At 37.8% G+C, this 24,756-nt stretch overlaps 1 protein-coding gene and 1 long non-coding RNA gene across 3 annotated transcripts in view; both read left to right on the top strand.

The window, feature by feature from the left end:
- The window catches only part of LOC311291562 (uncharacterized protein), a 178,831-nt gene that overhangs the window by 27,582 nt on the left and 126,493 nt on the right, over window positions 1–24,756 (top strand). Inside the window, 4 exon segments of the mRNA XM_084410623.1 lie at window positions 39–122; window positions 227–328; window positions 746–892; window positions 1,110–1,187. Of these exon segments, the coding sequence (XP_084266749.1) occupies window positions 39–122; window positions 227–328; window positions 746–892; window positions 1,110–1,187 (411 nt within the window).
- Window positions 22,053–24,749, top strand: LOC311291636. Of its 2 annotated transcripts, none has more exons than XR_014627589.1 (6): window positions 22,053–23,269; window positions 23,373–23,416; window positions 23,508–23,563; window positions 23,694–23,831; window positions 23,913–24,003; window positions 24,127–24,749. It is a non-coding gene; the product is annotated as an uncharacterized lncRNA (long non-coding RNA). The 2 variants fall into 2 exon arrangements; XR_014627590.1 differs by having other exon boundaries at window positions 23,373–23,420.

Genomic DNA, 24,756 nt, shown 5'->3' with positions numbered 1-24,756 from the left:
ATATCTAATAATGAAATACACTCATTAAATTTTTCCAGTATAAAGAAGCCTGAAAACCGTGAAAGTCTTTTCCATGAAATTTCCTCAGAGATCACTGTGTCAGTCAGAGATGAAGACATCACGTATGAAACTCTAATCACTTTTCACACACAAAATTGCAGTCTCATCCTACCACCTGATGATTATTATAAACCTATACTGATGTTTATATCTGTGAATGCTTCAGGTTTTCTTTTAGCAGATCAGTGATCACATCATTGACTCTAACCTGTCCAAGCTCAGTGGTTTCCACCATCAAGTCTGTTGTACAGTTAAACAGTTATGATTTGTGAGTAGAAGCTTCATTCTGTCTTTTTCAGATATACCCCCTTAAGAATGGCTGCCATTTAATATAAATAATATATTTAAATTATTAGTGTACCCAGAAATTATTATTTACTCACCCTTGTGTTGTTGCAAAGCTATAAGACTTTGTTCGACAAATTTGTGTTTCAGAGGTAAACAAAAGTCTTATGGGTTTGCAGTGAAATGAGGGTGAGTAAAGGATGAGAGAATTTTCATTTTTGAGTAAACTATCCTGTTAAAGATCTTACATCATGATCAGTTGGTAGATTTATTAGCTGTTTATTAGATTAATTTATTTTTTATTTTGATTCATAAAAAATAAAAGCATGTATATCTAAGCTTTGAGCCTGAGAACCAGCATGTCACATTTACTACTTCATCTGGGTTTTGTGTTGTTTAGGGGTTTTAAGTTTAAGGAACTGTTGGTGTTCCTGAAATCACTGTCTGGTTTGAAGAAACTCTGTCTGGATGGTTCACGTCTAAGTTACACGTTTACCCCTGAAATCCTGTCCCTCATCCAGGCCTGTCCCAGCCTGACTGAACTCAGGTAACTGCAGTATCTGAGCATTCACAAAGGTTTTATGTCATTTTCTTATTACTATTGTGAAAATTACAAAAATATCTTAATAGTTTGTTTTCCATTCAATTATTCATACTAATTATCATAATAACTTTAGGTTTTCCCCAGCAGCCATTGAGCACAATAAACCAGAAGCGTTTATAGTTGAAGAATTAATGTAGTTAATTATTAAAATCTTTTTCAGGATAAATCTCAGAGATGGATTCATGTTAGAGAAGTCCCTGAAGGAATCATTGAAGAAGATTGATTGGACCCTGACTGTGTAAGAGTTAAATATTAAACTTTTTTAGCATTTTCTTTCAGTTCATTATGGAGGTAATGTTCTGAAGACATACAGAAAATTATAATTTTGCAGTCATCATGTGTGTTTAATGTTATTCTCCTTAGCTGGGGAAAATCAGTGTTAATCAAGCCAGATGAGAAGAGATTCACAGTGGAGAAGCTGAAGATTGAGAGCAGAAGTAAGCAAATAGGTTTTTTAATATAATCAAGACTCCTGCCATAGAGCTTGATCTGTGCCTTCATTATGTACTTTATTATAACTCATATTCCTGAGAATAAACCACATAATCTAGAGAACTGACAACAGTCAAAACATCTGATAGTAAAGCGTTCACTGTTGTATACATGATTAGAAGACCCACAAATGATGACAGATGCTTTCTTTAGTTGATTTTATTTGAGTCTGACTGAGTCTGCTCTGCTATAAGCAATTAATATTTTAGTTCTTAATAAAGTTATTGGCCAAGTGGCGAGTAACTCAGGTTTATTTACCTTGATTTAATTAATTTGTTTTATTTAACAAATCCCACTTTCACTCTTACTTGGTGCTTTGGGATATGTTAATTTTAGGAGTCAGAAAACAGAAAATAATCTCAATGTAATATGTAGTTTTGAGTTACACAGTAATGTTCCTAACAGTAATTTCATAAAATCTGATCTGATTTTCTTTGCTTATAAATGTTTTATGTTGGCTAACATATGAGTCTACTTATAAATGGTTGTACCTGAAATTTTTTTTTTATTGTGTGCAAAAAGTTTTTGAGTTATTTCGGACAAATGCTTGATGGTTTCACTTGTTCTTAATGGTGTTAAAGTGTTTGAATTGTGTTTTGTCTGACAGAAGTAGAGAGTTATGATTCTGGGTATTGCTCATCATTAAAAGCTGAATCATCTTCCGCACAATCAGTGAGTAGAAGCTGAAGAGTCTTTCTTGTTTTAACAATTATTATTTTTTGTTTGTGATATTTATGTGTGAATTAATTACTTTGAATCTGGAGATGATTTTGAAGCTCTAAAACGTTCTACTAAAAACAGTGGTACGGTATTTCATTTAATTACACTATTTTGTAATCCCATTATTCAGAATGTTTACATTTAATCTTTTACATACTGTAACATGACATTTTACAGGATAAAATATACTCTTTATACTTTTCTTTATTTCAGTCCTCAGAAGATGCAGAAGTGTTCACACCTGAACTACTTCAAGGAGATGACGAGGACAAACACAAGAATACATACCGGTGTTGAACACTTATCTTATTTTTGGACATGGTTAGAATGTAAGCATACTGTTTTGACTTAATAAAGTTTAAAAATAAAATTATTATTATGTCCTCCAGGTTTGTGTGTCCACATGCTGGTCAGTTTCGTTGCAGTCTGACCAGCCTTGTGTTTGTGATGGAGGGTGAAGGAGAGGTGCGGTATAAAACTGTCTCATGGGATCCTCGTGTGTTAGATGGTTTGGGTCAGATGCAGCCAGCCGGACCCTTGTACAACATTGACTGTTTTCATGGTTCAATCTTGAGACTGCACCTTCCACACTGTGAAATATTCTCTGGTATGTTTATTTCTACATATATGCATGTAATTATAATTCTCACAATTTGAGGGTTTAAATAATCAGCTTTGTTGGAAAAAAAGCTGTATAATAATATGATAATATAATAATAAAATATACTAATCTATCATTCCTATGTGTTTTACAGAGGAAAACAAGGATGGTTTGGCTGTAGCACATTTAACTGGCGGTAATACAGCAATAATGCAGCCTCTCAAAGTAACTGAAACTCATGTGATGATTGACATCAGAGATCTCTCCATCTTTGGGCTCTTAAAAAGGATGATCTTTTCTCCTTCCCCTATATGTGCCCAAGTGCTTGTCTTTCTGCGACCAATAACTGGGAGACATAGAGAAAACATACTGGATGTCCATTTGCTCCCATTGAATGTTCCACTGTCAGAGGTATCATTATTTTTTTGTTCAAATGAAAGCAAATTATTATATAATACTAATAAAAAGTGTATTTCTGTGGAAATGTGCCTTCTATTACAATGAATGTGCGTATCAAATTCCCCTAATGAGAGGCACACATTACTCATTACTTTTGAACATATATAAAATACATACTTGAGATGATGTGGTGTAAATCTCTTAAAGGAGTCATAACCTGCAATTTTATTGAAAAGTTGGCCTCGAAGCTCCGTTTGGGAAAAGGTGCCATCATGATAGTAAACGTCTCATCTCAATAACCACTGTAAGCTGATAAAATAAGTAGACTACATCTCCGTTAATGTAATCGACATTAAATAAAAGGTAAACCTATGTGGGAGAAAATAGCAACAAACGTTTTAGCTCGTTACCGATGTTAATGTATGTCTCAGTCAAAATGATTGTCTTTACCATTCAGAGACATCTTGATGTAGACGTCCATCCAACAACTCTACATCTTCCCTTTCCAGCTCTGGTTCAGAGTCCGGCTCAAACATGTAGGGTTGAATCCCGTAGGTCGCGGCCGAGTCGGGTTCATTCACCACTTGCACCATGATGTCAGTTTGTAATGATGTTGAAGTTACCTGCGTGTCAACCCCCCTCCTTCAACCAATCAACGCGCCCCTCATTTGCATTATTAAAATGAGCGTCCACGACAGCCAAAACATCGCATTGATCTCGCGAGACAATAATGCCTTCAGAAATAAGGGTAAAAGTAGGTCTGTGTTTATTTTTTTTCCACTTTTCTTTTTTAGAAGGGCCTGAAAGACTATAATACAGCAGTAGGTATCCAATGTAATACTAGGTTATGACTCCTTTAAGTGAGAGGACACTATTTACACTATTTAGTCATTATGTGAGGATGCTTTTCTAAAGATATTGGAAGGAACCCTTTTTCTGTTACCTCTGGCTTTTGTATCTAAAAATTCACAGCCTTTTACTCCCTTAAGGTCAAGGACCAGCATGCAGAGAATAACCACATTAAAACCAGTTCAAAGTGTTCCCTTACTCCGGGAACAGAATACGGTCTGTGTTGTGAGCCAGAGGCATCTACAATGCAGCCAGAGGTAACTTCATGTTAGGTTGCATAAACATGTCAGCAATAATTCTCAGATTTACATTTACATTTATCTGACGCTTTTATCCAAAGCGACTTACAATTGCTATATATGTCAGAGGTCGCACGCCTCTGGAGCAACTAGGGGTTAAGTGTCTTGCTCAGGGACACATTGGTGTCTCACAGTGGATTCGAACCCGGGTCTCTCACACCAAAGGCATGTGTCTTATCCATTGCGCCACCACCACCACCCTGATGGTGGAAATAAGAATAAGAATAAATCAGATTTCTTATTAATATCACTAAAATGTCACTGAAGAGTAGATGTTTTCCTTGAGAAATGTTCTTGATATCTAGTTGTTTTTAGCATATTTTTCATAATGAGTAATTTGTGTAATAGATTAACACTGTATTTTTTTTCTGTGATTTTAGTAATTTAGTCTCTCGCCTTCATATTGCTGTTCTTTTTTCAGAGTGAGATGTTTGAGTGTAATTTTGGTCCAAACTATCATCCCACATTTGAAGCGTTCGTGAATGTCAACATTGAGGAGGTCAAGCTGAGTCTTTCTGATAAAACTGAAGGAAAGGAAGTGTGGGTTCGACGAATCCTTCTCACAGGTAACGAATGACATGAGTGATAGATGTTGCTAGTATTGTAACTCTTTTTAACGCATTGTAACATTCGTTACAAAAATAAAATATGAAAGATTGAATCTTTCAGTCTACACTGTAAAAAAGATTTTTTAATGTTCTAAATAAAACAGATTATTGGCATATGGTTTACAAGCAAATGCTATTTCAGTTTTTTTACTTGAAGTGTTTCATATTGAATTCAATGTTACTTGCTGATTCTTTGTAATTATTTGGGAAATTTACTAGCGAATGTTTCCTAGCTTTTTCCAAGTAAATTCTACTCCAATATGTTTCAGTGTAATCAACAATGCTTTATAGAAGTATTAAGTTGGACACTGGTGATCAGTAGATTTAACCCATGTTATAATGTTATCTAAACCATTGTACTAAACTCAATATGATTTGTGAAGTATTTATTCATTCATAATACTTATTTAACTGCTATTGTTAATATGTATTAATGCAGATTTTTCAGTGATCAAATTTCTTTATTTCTTAATAACATCAGGTAAAGATGCAGACCCTCCTGCTCACAAAAGGCTAACAGGTATGAGCTTCAATTAGTGCTGTCAAATCCATTAATCGCATATAACATAAGAGCAGTGGCGTGCACAGACCTCTGTGGAGGCTGGGGCGAAGTCGCGTTTCATATGGGTGGGTCCCCCTCGGTAAAAATCACGTTCCGAGGGCACCGCGATACGACCGAAAGGGCACTTTCACGATTAAAGTGTGCACACCACTGCATAACGTTTGTGTTTATAAGATGTGTGTGTACAGTACCATTACCTTGCCCAACACTCAGTTGTCATGACATAAATATGTATATGTATGTGTGTGTGTGTGTGTATATATATATATATATATATATTGATTGATTGATTGGTCTATCTATCTGTCGCACACAAACCTTTTTTTGTTTTTTTGTTTCAATCAGAATCTGTATTTGTGAAAAAACACAGGGATGAACTCATTAAAAGAGTTTTATCAGTGATGGCGATTGCTGATGGTCTGAGGACCAAAGACATGATTCCAGATGAAATTTACAGTGAAGTTAATGCCGCAGAAACACGACAGGAGAAAACAAGACGGTTGTTGGATGCTCTTGGAGGAGTTTCTGTAAAAGCAGAATTCTACAGACTGCTGAAAGAGAAGGAACCTTATCTAGTAGATGAACTGGAGTCTGGACACAGTGGACTGCAGCAATGCTAAAACTTTGGTCAGTTTGAGAGTTAATATACAAGTGTATATTTATAGAGAGAGAGACTTAGATGCTTAATTTCTTAAGTTAGCACAAGATTTGCATATGATATTTCTGGTGTGAAACTCCACAAGTTTGTGTAAAACTTTCATCATGTATACTACACCATGACCATATTGACGCTAAAGTCTTTCTCAAGTCTTTATGTAAGGACCAAACGTCTGCTTCCGTCATGTTCGTTTTGCGATCTAGTTCCCCTCGCTGGTGAAATGGTGGGCTTGTGTGATGTTTGCTTCAAAGAGGCGTTAAGAGTGGTTTTAGAGTGGCGCAGCTTGATTTTGGCCTTGTGGCTCAAGGTCAAAGGCTATTGGCCCTGCCCGGGTTAGCCCTGGCCCAACAGTGGAAAAGCGGTGTTGGGAACTTATTCTTTCTTCAAAGCAAGAACCAGGAGAAATTGGGATCACGTTCAAGAAGTTATTCTTTATTGAGGACTTCGCGTTGACGTGGCTGCAGTTCTTCCAAAATCTAACTGAGTTCTATACAGTATAGTTTTTATACATTTACAAGGAGGAGGGACATTTGGAGGTGGAGACAAATCAAGACAAAGTATAGGCATGATTTGATTCAATCAAGTCAAAACCAGTTTGGCAGGTTATCAGGCTTGCTCAAGAGAGACAGAACCAATCAGCATAACACTATCATTCAAATGATCCAATCAGCCTGACGGTATCACCCATACCTTCACATGATCACAGAGACAAAAGCACAGCTGTACATTGAGCATACTGGTCAGGAAATGCATAAAGACAAAGGTGAGGGTGAGAGTCTCAGGAATTGACTCATTTAGAGAACAGGACTATCAGGAATCTCTTGATATAATCATCATAACCACTGCTAACCTTTCTCAGTCTATATTGGAATCTAAATTAAAACCTCAAATGCTAAAATCAGTATTCTTCACCATGATGTTATGTAAGGAAGCATATCTGAAATAGATTCTTAAATTTGTAATCCTTCAGCGGCTAATGATGCTGTTAATGTATGAAAATATGAGTCACTATGAAAGTTTTTATTTGATAATACTGTGAAAAAAATAACCACATACAATAATAAAACAGTTGCCGTGGGGAAAAAGCACATGGGTCATATTTTTCTTTTGAGTTTTTACATCTTTAACAGATAAAAAAAAAAAAACTTAATTATAAACGAAATGAAGTACTTTTCTTTATAGAGGGTTTTCACCTACGTCACGATTTGGTCAGTTACCCGGATGCGCGGCCATATTGGAGGTACTCGGATGTAAACAACAGCATGGATTGCACTGTTTATGTACTACTGAACACATTGTTACACTAATTTCTGATGTCTAAACCACGGGAACAACACATGGAAGCTGCGAAATCATATAGAGAAGGACTTAAAGCAGGAAAGAGCTCAACATTTTGACAAACTTAAGGTAATATGTGGTAAAGATCTGAACGAGCTAGCTTCTCCAACTAGTCCTTACTTCTATTTTGACATTGGCTACGTTCAGATTGTCAGTCCAAAAAAAAAGCACATGAAATCCGTTTCAAGCTACATCCATATGTGGTTTAATATCCTATTCAAATCACATATCAGGAAATCCACCAGTCTGAACGCTCTTTCGCGTGGTTTATGTGACTTTCTCACGCCACGTAAAATATAAACATCAGACGTTGTTATAGGGAACATGCTGAAAGTCGCTGCCGAAACAAGGCTGTGTTGTTGCAAAGTGCCGGACAAGCAGAAAATTATTATTTTTGAAAAGTATTTTGAAACCGGTGCGGATGAAAAAGAGTTGTGCATACAGTAACCTACCAGCCTCCTACAGTTCTGCAGCTCGAGACGCAGTAGTCCAGCGCAGCGGCTACACATCTCCATATTGTAAAATTTAAATAAGAAAACATTTATATTGCAAATGCAAACCCCTCCATCAACGCAACATCATTGCCTTGTTGTCAAAGAGCTGCGTGGACACACAAATCGGACCTGAACAGTTGCAATACAGTGTGGACATCATTTTAGATCATATTCCAATCGGATACAAAGATAATCGGATTGACAGTGTGTATGTACCCATAGTTAACTATTTTACGTCAAAATTTTAGCCATAGTTAACGCTTCATTTACACATGTGGCTGATGCTGTGCCTCTCTCAACCACAAACGCCATCTTTCATCAGTTGTTTGCACTCTTCTCTTTAACTTTCGGCAGTCTATAGAACTAGAAATGTTTTTTTCTCGGTGCGACCGATGAGTACAGACCAAAACTTGACCATTTTTCAGAAGCAATAATCAGCCAAATTTGCGAGTCCGTTCAGTTCAATGGCACTGTTTACGTTCAGTGCCTCCAAAATGGCCGACTTCCGGATTGATGACGCGTCGTGAAAACCCTCTATTAAAGGTGCTGTAAGTGATGCGACGCGTTTTAAACAGCCCTACACACAGTTGCCTTCCCCACATGCTCTGCATCGCCTATTGTACAAAAAACTCCCCGTCGCAAAAAAGCGAAGGGCAATGCACAAAATGTGCTCAGTGTTAAGCGCTAATCCGCGATGTGTCACGTTTGATATGTATGGTTTCAAAATCTTGGTTAAATAAATTAACGATTCTTTTGAAAAACGGTAACGCTCCCGCAAATATTCATTTGGATACGAAAACACATAGATATGTGATCGTATCACCCTCTCATGGTGGAAAAGATTTAGTATTATCTGTGCTTCCACATCCACTGGATCGTCTTCAAAAGGGCACGCCATGCTCCGTCACCTCTCTGAAACAAACTAACCCTGGAACATAACCTGCTCCGGGGCAGGTTAAGTTCAGAGAGTGAGTTGCTATGACTACTAACATACCCTGAAAGTTACCTCCGTTTTTGGAACTGAAAGTTGAGGTTATCCGCTTACTTAGTCTTAAACATACCCGGGTAGGTCACATAACCTGCTTTCTGGAATACCCCCCTGGACTTGCTGTCATAGCAACAGGTGCGCAAGCTTAAACCTGCTCGGGAGCAGGCTTATTTCATGTAAACAGGATTAGATCGCGGCTTCATAAGCGGAGCTGATACGGGAAGTCCAGCGCAGCGCGATAGTGCACTTTCTGAGAGATATATTTTTTCTCGTGACTCGTGAGATTGTTGTTTACATTATTAATTTGTTGGAAACGCACATTTATTTTCGACTTGTCGGAGTCGGGCTTTAACTACAGCACAAACTGTAGCCTACCCTAAGATTATTTGCGAGTGGCTCTTTCCTTTACACTATTGGAGATGCGGAGAACTTGATGGAAAGTGCGGTCTCTGACGTGTCATTCGGAGTTTACCTGCGCTTTTAGGTTTAAAAAACAGTTTTAGGTTTTTTTGTGGCATTTCCAAGCCACTTAAAGCTGGGGTAGGTAAGAATGGTCTAAAAAACTTATTTTTCAAATTTGTTTAAACTTTATGTATATATTGTTACGTGCTAGCCCTTTTATTTTAAGTCTAGGGGGCCTAGGCATAGCAGTAACAAAGTTTTGGAGAGAGAGAGCACAGGTACTTCTTGTCTCTAGTCCCAGTAACACACATCCAAAACTAGTGAGTTTAGAAAAAGTATTTATTGAATCAAAAGAATAAAGATAAAAGGAAACAAAACTTCAGGAGGGGGCAAAGGCCAACAAAACAAACAAAAAGGTTTCTAACTCAGTTTTACATTTACATTTACATTTAGTCATTTAGCAGACGCTTTTATCCAAAGCGACTTACAAATCAGGACTAAATTAAGCGAGTCATCATGAAGAGGCAAAAGACAACAACAACGCAAGAAGTGTTCAGAATACGAAGTTCAGGCATTATTCAGAGTAGCATAAGCATGATAAGTGGGATTTTAAGGGAAAGGTTATTTTTTTTTTTTATTATTATTATTATTTTTTTTTATGAGTTTAGGTGCTCATGGAAGAGATGGGTTTTCAGCTGTTTTTTGAATGTTGTCAGGGATTCAGCATTCCGGATGAGGGTGGGGAGAGTGTTCCACCAGCATGGAACTGTGAATGAGAATGATCTGGAAAGTGATCTTGTGGCTTTCTGTGATGGAACCACGAGACGTCGCTTGTTGATTGATCGTAGGCGTCTGGTGGGGATGTAGGCTCGTAGGAGTGAGTGAAGGTAGGAGGGAGCTGAGCCTGTGATAGATCTGTAAGCAAGCGTCAATGCCTTGAACTTGATGCGAGCAGCGAGAGGTAGCCAGTGCAGAGAGATTAACAGAGGAGTGACGTGGGCCCTCTTGGGCTCGTTGAAGACAAGACGAGCTGCAGCATTCTGGATCATCTGAAGAGGTTTGGTAGCACATGCTGGAAGTCCGGCCAGAAGAGCATTGCAGTAGTCAAGCCTAGAAATGACCAGGGCCTGGACGAGGAGTTGTGTTGCGTGCTCAGTTAGGAAAGGCCTGATCTTCCTGATGTTGTGCAGCGCAAACCTGCATGATCGAGCTGTCTTTGAAATGTGATCTGTGAAGGTCAGCTGGTCATCAAACGTTACTCCCAGATTTCTGACCGACCTTGATGGTGTGATTGATGATGAATCAAGCTGGATGGTGAAGTCGTGCTGTAGAGACGGAGTTTTAACCATAACTTTTAAGTTTTAACCATAACTTACCTAACCATTAAAACAAAAAGTAAATAAATAACAAATAAAGTTCCCTTTCTCCCTAACGACCCATAACCAGGAGAAAAGCAGATTCAAACAAAAATGGCACCCACCTCCCTACAAGTTTCCTTAAAAGAAAATCTTAAATTCTTAAACAAAACCATAAGTCTTCAACTATATCTACAATTGCACCAATAGTTAACAGATTTCAACAACATAACAGGATGAAGCTATCTGGAACAAGGGAAAAGAAGTCCAAGTGGCAAGTTAGCATCTGCAACCCCCTCTCTCTCTCCTTGTTGTGGGATGGTGCTGGCTTTATATGCGGACATTCTCCCGGCTGCAGCCAATCAGTGGAGCTGAGGTTAATGGGCAGCAAATCAGCAACAGGTGATCCCAATCACCAACATGAACATGGTGGCAGTAGACATGGAAGAAACAAAAGAAAACACCACAAAGCACATAATGATTACAAATAAATAAAAAAACAACGTCTTAGGACGCAACAATATCAATACATAATTAAAATGTAAGTATTCTGAAAAAGAAAGTATAAAAATCGAGTGTATGTAGACCTCTAACGACTGTTTTAAAGACAGCTCATTATTTCCATTCAGTCCACCCTCTCCCTTCTGGGGTCCTTCAAAGCCACGCCCCCAAAACACATGAACGCGCGACTCCGACAGCTGAGCTGGAAGACGTATTATTTACCTGAGAAGAGCGGAGAGGAAGGAGCGCAGTGCATGTAGCATCATGTCAGAATCACATGTAATAAAAAAATCTAACTTTATCATTATGAATATAAACAAATAAGATGTATTTTAGTAGCCTACTCACTATCAAGCTATCATATCGATATTGGTAAAGTTTAAAATATATATTTTTTGATTCGCTAACGAGCTAGTTATAACTATAAGGCAAAGCTAAAAACAGGTTGCACTGATACACGTTTTTCCATTTCCAGTAGTTGCTCTGTGATGAAGATGAATTTCGTGTAAGATTCATAACATATAACCTTAGGCCTACTAGCTGTTAAACATGTATTTTGTTATGTAAAGTTCCCCCCACAGCGGAGCCTGCCGTGAACGCGCAGTCTAGTAAACATGCAGGGTCACCGATGACGACGGATAAGGTCGCTAGATATAAGGTTAGCAGGTTTCAATTGTTGCTTTGCACAGTGCCTGACATTTTATCTGTATGTTATGCGGCTAGAGTTTTAACACTGAGTCAATGGGCTCCGACGGGCTTGTTTATCGTCATCGGTCTTTTTCCGTTTACCTGTCTTTGTTGAATGAGCAGGTTCCACTCGAGAAATTGCCAATTTTGGTTGTTTGTCCGCCATTAGCACAGCTGCTCGGCACACCAGCAATCTTGATTTTGAATGATGGTACACGCTGTGCAAGAGAGGGGCGATCAGCGCGTACGCGAACTTGATTGACACTGCTAAGACACTCCTCCTGGCTCTGAAGGCATCAGATTGGTTCATTACATTTGGACCGAATGGCAGTGATTGGTCAGAGTTTTTACTGTCCTGCAGCTGCTACAGAGGTCTGATTGTTTTCATTCCTTTTTCTGAACACATAATGTATTGACTACTCTCAGGATAGAAGGACCATTTCACCCAGTATAAAAAAAAGTGTTTCTGAACAGGATTACCTACTATAGCTTTAAGACTATGGCAATGGAAACAAATGAAAACGAGCAGTATTTATATCGTTTTTACCTCTTGTAACACAGCCACGTCCAAGTGATCTGTATGCAGACTGGTGCATAGATATATACACTAGATGTCGCCTTGGCTACGCCAGTTCTTAACGAATGCCGTAGCCAAGGCGAAATCTAGTGTATATATCTATGCACCAGTCTGCGTACACGTCACACACTAGGAAGCGCCCGCGCCCTCAGATCACTTGGACGTGGCTGTGTACAAGAGGTAAAAACGATATAAATACTGCTCGTTTTCTCACACAAACCTCTTGTTTCGTGTCTTAGGCCATCAATGTGTACTTACGATGGGGAATTGTTTTAATTTCGACTCTGTGCATGCTCTTTGAGACAGTGACCATAGACCTGCATTAAATGACTGACAGACAAGAACGGTCTGACCTAAAAATATAAAAATTTAAACTACTGCGGAAACAAAGACACCTACATCTTGGATGCCCTTGAGGTAAGCTAAAACATACCAAAATTTAATTTCAAAGTGAACTATCCCTTTAATTTAATGCAGCAAAAATTTTTTTACAGTGTAGGCTACTAAGATCTTTTCTATTTTTTTCTCAGCCTTTTTCTTGGTTGCTTTTATAAACAGACAACCATTTATTTAACAGTGCCTTTTATAAAAGAGACTATAATATAACTAAAAATTACCATTATGTAGAATATTTTTTGTACTTCACTTTTATTTGTTCCCATGTTCTAGTATGGTGACTGACATTACAATGCACAAAGTAATTATGCAATTATTAAAATACAAAAATATAGGCTAATAAGTGATAAAAACATCTAACATGGCCACTTCTAACTGATTTAAATTGTCTGCTACTTTTTGCCAGCCCTCTCTCCTGGCTTTTGCAGACTTTGAGGTGTTCCTGGCGTTTTGATTAAACATTCAAATTCCGAATAAACTTCGACTATTAGTTCTTGCTCTGCCAAGGAGAAAAACTGAGCGCGCTCTTTGGCCACGCTGAACAGCCAATAGCAGCGTTGCTGATCAATGTTTCTACTATCGATACATATCCCCTTTTAACCAGCGCATGAACGCGCAATTATCTCAGATAACTCAATCCAACGATACTAATCATATCCGGCAAGTGTGTTCGAAGAACCGAGTTAGCCAGATCATGATTAGCACGATGATATCATCCTGGATGTGTCATTTGATCTCGGATGTAATAAGCAACGTACGAAGAACAGGCCCCAGGATGAGCGTTGAAGAACCAAACAATCCAAGATCATGCCAAATCGCCAACAATCAAATCCAGCTAACTGAGTTAGCGACGTACGAAGAACGGACCCCAGCTCACTGTAAAATGTATACTTTATTTCTGACAAAATTGATTAGAGTTTCTAATTGGTTGGACCGATTTATCTTTGCATATTTTGAACATTCAAAAAATTTTAATATAGATCAAGGGTCAAGTCTTGTAAATTTCATTAGAGTAAGTCCAAATCAAGCCAGATTTAAACATATTCTGCACAAACTGAGCCTTTCTGCAGAGCAAAAGTTGCCATGGTTTTTGAGCTCACATAATAAAAGCCCTTTATTTTGCATAAAAAAAAAGATTTTACAGAAACTCAGGATTTGAATGACAAATTTTTTATATTTTAATATTTTTTTAAACTTTGCTCTGATGATCTGATTCAATATCCCTTTCCAGAATTTAGACGAATGTACAAATCATGATCATAAAAAAAAATTAAAAATTAAAAAGCGCTTTCAAATGCAATTTAGTTCAGATACAAATATGAAAAAGCACTCTACTTTGAAAGTGTGAAGGACAAATACACGGACACTTCAGAGAAAGAGATTCATCACATTCAGTTTTTTTCCTTCATATCACACGAGCAAACGCACTCTCTCACACACATAGAAACACAAAGCGTCAAATACTCGTGAGGTTTTCTTGGAAGGAGGCAGAGCGTGTGTTCAGAGAAGAGTCTATAAGCTCACTTTGACACTCTGTGAGTACGTAGCATCCATTTGTTTAAAAAATTCTAAAATGTTACATAAACTCGAGCTTTCAGAGTTAAAAGCACTGGTGGCGTTTAACCAGATACTCGCGTCTCCGTCCTATCAGAAGCGTTCAAACTGGCAGCGGACAGCTATACGAGGAGCTCGGGCAGTGTGAGCAGTGGTGAGTTATTATTACACAAGCGATTGATGACACCTGCGGTATTCCTCAGCTGAGTGACTTGTTCTGCGATATCACATTGCAGATTTTACAATCAGTGTGAGCATACCCACAACTCAACTCCCATAATTTATTATACATCATATTTTATTAGGTTGAGTGATGGGACAGATCTAAACGAGTCCATTGTCTCAATGCATAGCGATCAGGCTTTCACTGGGCTTTACACCCAATAGTTGATGGCTTTTGGGGCCCTCCAGCCTTTTATTGGCTATTCTTAAAAAAAACAAAAAAAAAACAGCCAATACTGATTCACATGGAAAAAAACGTCCAATGGCTACTTTGCAGTGTCTCGTTATGGTGTGGACATCAGGGGCATGTTCAAGTTCAAAACGGGGCGCAACGTTTTGCTACGGTTTCCGGGTTGAACATCATGTTTCCTGGAAACGGCGTGCACCGGTGTGCAACGGGGTTTGAGATACCAGAGCCCGTCTACGGAGAGCCTACCCACTCCCTATTTAGCTCTATTGCAGCCTTTCTCAAAGTGGGTGCCGCGGCACACTGGGGTGCCCCCTTACTGTGTCAGGGGTGCCGCCAAAAAATTACGTAGGCTTAAAAAAAAATAATCTGACATTTCATATATAAATATATTTGAATTTACATAATACATTCTTCTTCTTTTTAACCCTTTCTATTGTACCGAATTTTGGTTGTAGTACCACCAGAGTTCCACTGGGGGCGATCGCCATGAGTGCAAAATGCTAGACAGCTAAATTTGTCTCTTTCACCCGATTGCCGTTGAGAAATATCAGATCTGATTGTAGATTTTGCAAGTTCAACATGGGTTTTAGGTCGAAAGTTGAAAGAACGAGTACTTATGTCCTTTTGATTTCTTACAGGTTGAGGAGTTGTTGCCCATAACACGCTAGCATTCTGCTAATGAACGCTGATTGGTCAGTGAAGGACTGATTACGACCAGAGATACCGCTTGATGGCATCGTGTCATCCGCAGCGGGACCAGAAACAAACAAAACAAAAACTCTTCTAGCACGTGTGTTTACCTGTGTCAGCTGTGTTGTCGATGCCTCGAGTGAAAAGAAAGTGCAGAGCGCGAACGCACCAGAGTGAGTGAAGGATTGCCGTTAAGCAGTATCTCTGGTCGTACATGTGTATGGCGTCATTGACACTTTACATTTACATTTACATTTAGTCATTTAGCAGACGCTTTTATCCAAAGCGACTTACAAATCAGGACTAAATTAAGCGGGTCATCATGAAGAGGCAAAAGACAACAACAACGCAAGAAGTGTTCAGAATACGAGGTTCATGCATTATTCAGAGTAGCATAAGCATGATAAGTGGGATTTTAAGGGAAAGGTTTTTTTTTTTTTTTTATTTTTTTTTTATGAGTTTAGGTGCTCATGGAAGAGATGGGTTTTCAGCTGTTTTTTGAATGTTGTCAGGGATTCTGCATTCCGGATGAGGGTGGGGAGAGTGTTCCACCAGCATGGAACTGTGAATGAGAATGATCTGGAAAGTGATTTTGTGGCTTTCTGTGATGGAACCACGAGACGTCGCTCGTTGATTGATCGTAGGCGTCTGGTGGGGATGTAGGCTCGTAGGAGTGAGTGAAGGTAGGAGGGAGCTGAGCGTGTGATAGATCTGTAAGCAAGCGTCAATGCCTTGAACTTGATGCGAGCAGCGAGAGGTAGCCAGTGCAGAGAGATTAACAGAGGGGTGACGTGGGCCCTCTTGGGCTCGTTGAAGACAAGACGAGCTGCAGCATTCTGGATCATCTGAAGAGGTTTGGTAGCACATGCTGGAAGTCCGGCCAGAAGAGCATTGCAGTAGTCAAGCCTAGAAATGACCAGGGCCTGGACGAGGAGTTGTGTTGCGTGCTCAGTTAGGAAAGGCCTGATCTTCCTGATGTTGTGCAGCGCAAACCTGCATGATCGAGCTGTCTTTGAAATGTGATCTGTGAAGGTCAGCTGGTCATCAAACGTTACTCCCAGATTTCTGACCGACCTTGATGGGGTGATTGATGATGAATCAAGCTGGATGGTGAAGTCGTGCTGTAGAGACGGATTGGCAGGGAGGACGAGCAGCTCAGTCTTTGCCAGGTTGAGCTGCAGGTGATGTTCCTTCATCCATGTGGAGATGTCTGCCAGACAGCTCGAGACCCGTGCAGCTACTGTGGGATCATCTGGTCGAAATGAGAGGAAGAGTTGTGTGTCATCAGCATAGCAGTGGTAGGAAAAACCGTGTGCCTGTATGATGTGTCCCAGTGATGTAGTGTAGATGGAGAAGAGGAGGGGACCAAGAACTGAACCCTGGGGAACCCCTGTGGTCAGTTGATGTGCTCTGGATACCTCGCCTCTCCATGCGACTTTGAAGGACCTACCTGTGAGATAGGATTCAAACCAGTCGAGTGAAGTTCCTGTGATGCCCAGTGATGAGAGGCTGGACATAAGGATCTGATGGTTCACGGTGTCGAAGGCAGCAGACAGATCAAGGAGAATGAGGAGTGAAGACACTTTTTAAAGCAAATAAGTGACTCAAAAAAATCTAACACCCAGCAATGTGTAATTTCTTTGCATCTCCTTTCGAATACAACATTCAAATTACTAGACAAAAAATTATATCCTGAGAAAAGTGGATTTTTATTGGTATAGCGCCATAGACCTCCATTCATTCTGCACTCGTCCTGTGAGCGCCCTCATATGGAATCAGAGAGGAACTGCAACCAGTTCAGAAGCCGGAAGTGTACTTAGAGTGAAACTTCTCGCCTTATTAGACATTCTCTGGAGATACGTTTTCTCTTGTTTGGTGGGTGTGTCAGAACTGCAGTCCAATCAGCAGCAACATGAGCACGCGGTATTAAAGTGAACTCGCACAATGGGTTCAAGGAAAGTAATTTACAAATGTGTTCGATGCAGCTCGGTATACGCAACAACTGAGGATATTAGAAGACATGTTTGTCGAAAGTTTTATTGTGAAAAATATAGGATATCAACATAATGATGTAGTTGTTTATATTTTTAGCTTAATTGCAAGTGTATGGTATAGAAATAAACAATGGTAATTAAGTGCTTTTCCTAAAAATGAGAAATAAAATACAGGGTATTAAAACAGTATGACCTACAAATAAAGTCAGTATGTGAGGCTATATAGATATGTGTTTTAGTCTGCATTAGGTAAGATGTGTGCTTCCATTTCAGTTTCCACAAATCCCTTCACTCGATTGGGATGTTCTCTTTTGTTCTGGGCGGCAAGTGCAGTAACTGTAACATCGGGCATATTTTGTAGTATTAAACATATTTATACCGACTTCATCAGGCTCCGAAAATTCTTCTCAAAGAACAGAGAGAATGGCCTTCTCAGCTGCCATAGTTGCAACTCTTTCTTGCGTCATCAGAACAGTGTGTTCAACGCATCACCGTTTCTGTTTAAAAAACGTTGTGCAACGTTTTGTCGGGGCTGAACGCAGCCCTGATCTCTGATCAGTTTTATACATTTGTACACGTTTTATTCAGACATTAGTATAATTAAAAGGAATAATAGTAGTTAGTCTTTTATTGGCCAGTTTAGCTGAGCACTCCATGGAAAAAAAAACGAAACAAAATTGATAAAAGAACACATATTGCACAGACACTTTATATTTAATCTTATCAGATGATTAGTTAATTGCATTTGATAGATTTTTACTTTCAATAAAAAAATTTAAAAAATGCACGTTTGGCCTGCCTGAGTTTTTGTTGCGTTTCCACTGTTCTTTTTTTTTAGTCTATGGTTCTGACCTGAGCTGTTGAAAAAAAAGTTACGATTTTTCTAATAATTTTTCTAATATAAGGATTTTTTTCCTGATGGAAAGGCCCCCAATAGTGAAATCCAGAAGAGAACCAATTGCAGGCTTTCCTACGGGGGATGGAGCTGAGACGCGAGGAAAAGAAACGAGGATGCAGAACTTAGAAATGAAAAGCACCCCAGTTATCAGTTATCTGTACAAAACACCCTATTTCTGCATTGATAAGACCAAAACAATAAACAAAATTGTATTTTGTTAATATCAAAACTGCATCTTAGGAAAAAATTTATACTCTCATGTTGATACCTCTTTGTTTATAAATTTTTTACAGGCAAGTCCTTTTGACATATATTTGGCTTTTAAACAACTTCTCTCCTCACTCCTTTTTTATTTGGATTAAAAAGTATATTACACACAAAAGAAAAACTTTATTTTTTTGACCGGTTATTATTAGTTGTTATTACGAGTCTGATATATTATTAGTTGGTCAGTTGAATTCTGATGGTCAGTTTTTCAGTATTACTGTCTTGAATTGTCAAAAAGTGTCATATTTCTGTTTAAGAATATTGTATTGTCTTGAATTCTATTTCTGGCAAAATTTTATCTATATTCGTGATCTAGCTATATTTGTTTAGGTTAATATGTTTCCCTCATTTGAGTGGGGACATTTTTGGGGAGTTGTTCTTAGTCGGTATTGTGTAACAAATAAAACCAAAGAAGTGTCATTTAAATTTTCTCACAGAATATATCCTTCATCTGCATATTACAATGGCTGTTTTTGTAATTGTGAAAGAGTCTATATTGTGCACTTTTTTTTTTTTTTTTTTAAGGCCATGTTCATTTTTCTTTTGGTGAGATCTGTGTTAAATGAACTGCAATCAAGTCTTAAATATGTCATCTGTTTTACTTCATTCAAATTAATATAACTTTTCCAAAAGAAAATGATATATTATCGATTTGTTTTTGTTGTTAGGAAAAGTTTATAATTATCAAACTAAATGGAGTATGGAGTAGCCTACAGTAGAAAATGTAAAGGTTAAAAAAAAAAATCGAAAAGCCCAAATAACTGTAGGCCTATCCCTTCTAAATTAATTTAACATTTGTGATGCCCTTTATTTTAAAGTTTCATTTTTTTATTTTATTTTTTTGCTTCCTTTTATTTAAATTATGTTTCAATTTAAACTTACAAAATGTGAAAATGTGTAAGAGAAATGGACGACGCACCTTCACTCGTTTCCTTTACAGAACCTAACTTATAGATGTTCTGTACAGGAAACGAGTACACAAAATGAACGAAACACTCTCTGAGACCAGACAACTCGGTGTTCAAGATTTTTTCAAAATGAACGAACCGTTCATGACAGGCCCATCACTAATGGAAAAGTGTCTGAGAATTAAAGAGCTCCTGTGTCATATTTATGATGATCTTGGGATAGAAAACCAAAAGAAGTTTAAAAGCAAATTGTGCGATCGGAAGAAAAACCACACGTCGAAACATTAACAGTCGACAAAGTTATAGACTCTGCAGATCTCGCCGATTTAATGGTGAAAACTTTCACATTGAAGGACGCGGTTCCTGTAACACTCGAAATATTAGAGGCTGGCTGTAATCAACAAGCAGTGGAGCTCAGACAACGCTCAAGAGACGGTAAGTATAGTCTAAAACTATTGTAAATCATAAAGGCGAAACTAAATTTAGATGTTTCGTTTCAGACTTTCTATCAAGTTAATTTAGGAATTTTCACAAATTCGTAGGCCTATTTCAGAACTAAATCTCAAATTGATTTAGTTTTCTAATCCTATCTTACAAAATCTCATCTTCTCTGTATTTATGAAATCTTAAACCGCTCCATCGAGTTTAACTGCAGAAACGCAGAGCATGTCAGTCTGAGGACAAGACATAGACAGTATATGGGACAACACCGCCACGCTAACCATCTCATGCCGGAAGTGTGTGTGTGTGTGTGTGTGTGTGTGCGTGTGTGTATGTGGAGCGCTTCAAAGTTTTAATGTCAAGTATTTTATTAAAACGATCCAATTGAAATGATATTTTGTGTTATGAAAGGATGTTTTGTAGGATAGATTGAACTTGATTTTTTGTTAATATGACAGTTTAATCATATAAACACACGTATAGGCTAGCTATATAACCCCCTTGTAACCTTTTGTTTTTAAAGTTAAAAGTTGCTTTATGTCTTAAATGATTAAAATAATTTAAATTGAACCCAAAGCTTAAACACACACACACACACACACACACACACACACACACACACACACACACACACACACACACACACAAAAACAGCTGAGCATAATGAACATTTATTTATTTGACATAAAATGATTTTCACACATTACAATTCTACACTGGATTTGCATGAATCAAGCAAATTCAGATCCATCAAACCCAAAACACCAAAATGATTTATTACATTTTTAGTAAGATAATAAATTAATAGCCATCGTAATGCAATTAACATGCCAGCATTTCCAGCATTTCTTCTATTGATTCCTATTCCTTTATCTGGTATCACCACCCCCAATTATTTTGCTTTTGTCTCTGGATTCTTAGCACCATCTGTATAAATCTGGATATACATTATATTTTTCCATTACCCGATTATTGAACACTCTTTTCAAATTAGTATCTTCCTGTGCCTTCCTTTTTTCCTGTAATACAGACCAGTCTACCTCAGGCCAAGATATCTTCCATGGAGCAATCTTTGGATAAACTAGCATCCGATTTATCCTCAAATGAAACACTTTTAAATCTTTAACTATATAATTTCCAATCCGTCCAAATATTATTATTATTTTTTTTTTTCATATTCCCAGCTCTCCTGCAGTGCAGTTTTAGCGAGATGTGAATTATTATGCCCTTGTAAACCAGCCCAATAGTTTGCTGTCAACTGCTTCCTTCTTAACTCTAGTGGCAGTTCTCCCATCTCTACCTGTATGGCTGTTACTGGCGTTGTTTTGAAAGCTCTTCAAATTACATAACTCCTTTTAATCATTTCCCACCCACACTTCTCCTACTGGTGTAGTTCCTTCTATTTCATCACAAAAAAATCCTCCAACTCGTCCTCTTTGCTTTGTGAATCGCTCTTCTCAATTCTATTATATTCTAATTCTAATCGCTCTTCTCAATTCTTCCAAAAACCTCAATTCTAGTCATTGCATTATCACTCAATTTCTAAAACTTATCCCAATCAGCTTTCCCAAAATTCCACTTAGCATTTCTATCATCTGGTCCTACTTCCAATCTTCCACCCACTGAGATCGGAGGAGTTTGGTAGGTCTTTTACCAAGCATCCAACGATGTACAAGCAGCTGCTGTGAAGTAAACGCTCAATTTAAATGGAGAAGCAATATATGCTTTTAAAAATGCTTTTAATTAAGTGCTGTAGAAAGAGAAGTTTGGATAACCTTGATAGAAAAGGCAAAGCCTATCACTTTTCATGGGAGTCTGTTATTATTTGTTTTGTTGTCAAAGTGAAGAACATCATGTTGCGTGTTTCCACCATCAAACATTGCTGTTCTTCATCTTGTATCATTAATAAATGTGACGCCATTCTCAGACAGGGCTATTGTTATGTGATTTTTACAGTTGGCTTTCAAATAATTTTGAAGTTAGGACACCAGTGGAGTTGTTCTAAGACAGTTTTTAGGATGTTAGGATGCTTCTGTAATAGCCTTTACCTATCCTTTGTTAAAATAAGATTAGGCACTTAAGAAATGTCCTAAAGCTTTTGTCCTAAATGAGGTCCTAACAGAAACCAGGTCCTTGCACTCAAAAAAATGATTCTTGCCACTAATTGAATTTAAGCAAACAATTTAAATGAAATATATTTAAAAATGTATAAAATAACCATTATTGTTGCGAATTACTCTTACACAACATGAATGTAATGGATTCAAGTCAAAACTGATCAAATTACATAAACTATACTTGATTTGTTGCCATAAGGGGCAAATGCAGATGTGGCGCATGCGCACTAGAGTAAAAAAAAAAAAAAAAAAAAAAAAAAACACACTCTGAAGGCGCAGGCGCCCAGGCGGCAACAGTCGTTGGAGGTGCGATACAAGACTCAGCGTCAGCGATTATGTGAAATATTCGACAAGGTAAGATATTTTCTATATTTTAAATGATTTCGACTTCATCTATTATTTTTTTTATAAATGTAATCGATCTGATTTAATTAATTAAACTTAGTTTCGCCGTGACTGCAGACTGCACTTCAGACGAATGAACTTTTTCGGCCTTCCCAGTTAACCTATAACGTTAAAGAGTACTGTTAATTGATCTTTCTAAAGATTTATTGTCGACTGACTAACTTATGTGCATCATTTTTGCATTTAGGCAGATTACTCGTATGATTTTTGACTTGCATTTTACTTTGTATTATGCCAAAACATTGCACTAACACAGTCAATCGAATGTAGGCCTAACGTACGTTATATGAAGGTTTATACCATTGTATAGGATTTCTCATTAAAACAAATATCTTAAAAATATTTGTAACTTTGATCATAAAGCCTACGGTCTACGGTCGACTGACTAACGTGTATGTATGTGCGTCATTTTTAATAACAACTTGTCATCTCGACGTGAGTTAGGCCTACATTTTACTTTGCTTGAAAAATCATTTGAATAAGTTATGCCAAAACGTTGCACAAACATACTTAATCTAACGTTACCGTTTATGAAAGTTATCTTTATGCAAAGGTTTATAGAATGATCATGCTTTCCTTTTTTTCATGCTGAGTTGTAATTTCATTACAAACAAATAAAACCATTTGTCTTTGCTATTTTAGAGTTCTCATCGATGTGACAATATTCCAGCATTTCGGGCTCCGGTTTGGCACAATCACTCAATTATGGTAGGCCTATGTGTATTTTTTTTGCTTTGTAATAAAATTAAACTTGACCTATTTAATTTCTTTACAAAGGTGTGATGTCTGTTGTTTTCTCTCTCTTTTTCAGATGTGAGTTTTGGGAATGTGGCAATGCAAAGTGTGAATTATCCAGTAGGTATGAGTTATTGAAACTTAAACATGGATATTTTGGGCTGAGTTTCAGGCATCGTTGTGTATACAGTAATTGCCCTTGCACTTTTAGGACAATTGGTGTCTGATTTACCTACCAGGTGGTCTGCACTGTTCACAGTAAATGAAGTAAGTGTTATTGATATTTACACAGCAATAAATTGTAAATTACAATGAATTCCTCCACAGTAGGCCTATATTTCATGGCCATCTTTTATTCCCCCTTTTTTTTTATTTTTATTTTTTTATTTTTTTACAGAATTCATAAACTGTGCCACTTCTGTCAAAGTTCTTGGCGCAGCTGGACAGATACACTGTTAATCTACACAAGCTTTGCAGCAGCAAAGGTGGTGCTTCTGGACAGAAGATATCATGCATTATGGCAATTACAGACAAGGTGCGTTTCAAGTCAACTTATACATATATATATAAAAAAATATACTATAATAAGTGTTTTTTATATTATCATAATTTTCAGTGTGATGACATGCACATCAAACGAGACTGTGTCATAAAAAGCCTGTGTGTACTTCAATGAGGACATTACAACACTCGTCAAAGAAATTGAGGTTTGTATATGTACTTTTTGTAATGACCTAATCCTATTGCCAGCCTGTATGTTACCAATATTTCAGTGAAACTAAACAAGGTGTTAATTATTATTTGATTGTTTGTCTTTTGTTTTGGCTTAGGACTGCAATCCTGAAGAAGCTGAGAGAGGAATTTCTGAGACCACTCTGGGGCTTTTTGTGATCCGTAAAGAAGGTGCTGGTGCTGAGGACAAGCCAGAGGATGTTGGAGTAGTGATATAGGGTCTGCAGCGACTACAGAACTAAAAGAGTGTTTCCTTTGGATTGGTAATGCTGTTCGGACTGATCTACGCTCTCAGCTTAAGCTACCCTCAGAGTCTCAAATTCACGTTTGAATTCTTTCAAAAGGTACTGATGACATTCACTTCTTGCCTAGATGTTTCCAACAACTCAAGGGAGATTAAGAACTTTAAAAACGTAACCTTTTAAGACAGGCATGCCCTAAAAGGAATTTTTCGATGGACTGATGACACTAACTCCAGCATGCAAGAAACTGCACCTAATGCACCATTTGTGCTATTGACTCAGTCCAGGAACTTATCTGATGACTTGGTTTGCAGCAGAGCCGAGACTGTTATAGTCAAGAACAGTTCTTGGCTTCAGGTTTTTTTGTTCCTGTGTTCTGCTGAAATTCAGCTTCGGAGAGCTTACACAGAGTTCAGCAACAGTGGAATGATACTTAATCCAGCACCAAAACTTAAAGAAGAACTCCGGTCAATTTTAACATTGAGC

The sequence above is a fragment of the Rutilus rutilus genome (assembly GCF_951802725.1).
Source record: "Rutilus rutilus genome assembly, chromosome: 6".
NCBI classification, from domain to species: domain Eukaryota; kingdom Metazoa; phylum Chordata; class Actinopteri; order Cypriniformes; family Leuciscidae; genus Rutilus; species Rutilus rutilus.
Note: the sequence above shows the minus strand (reverse complement) of the source record. Positions and strands in the feature narration are given on the sequence as shown.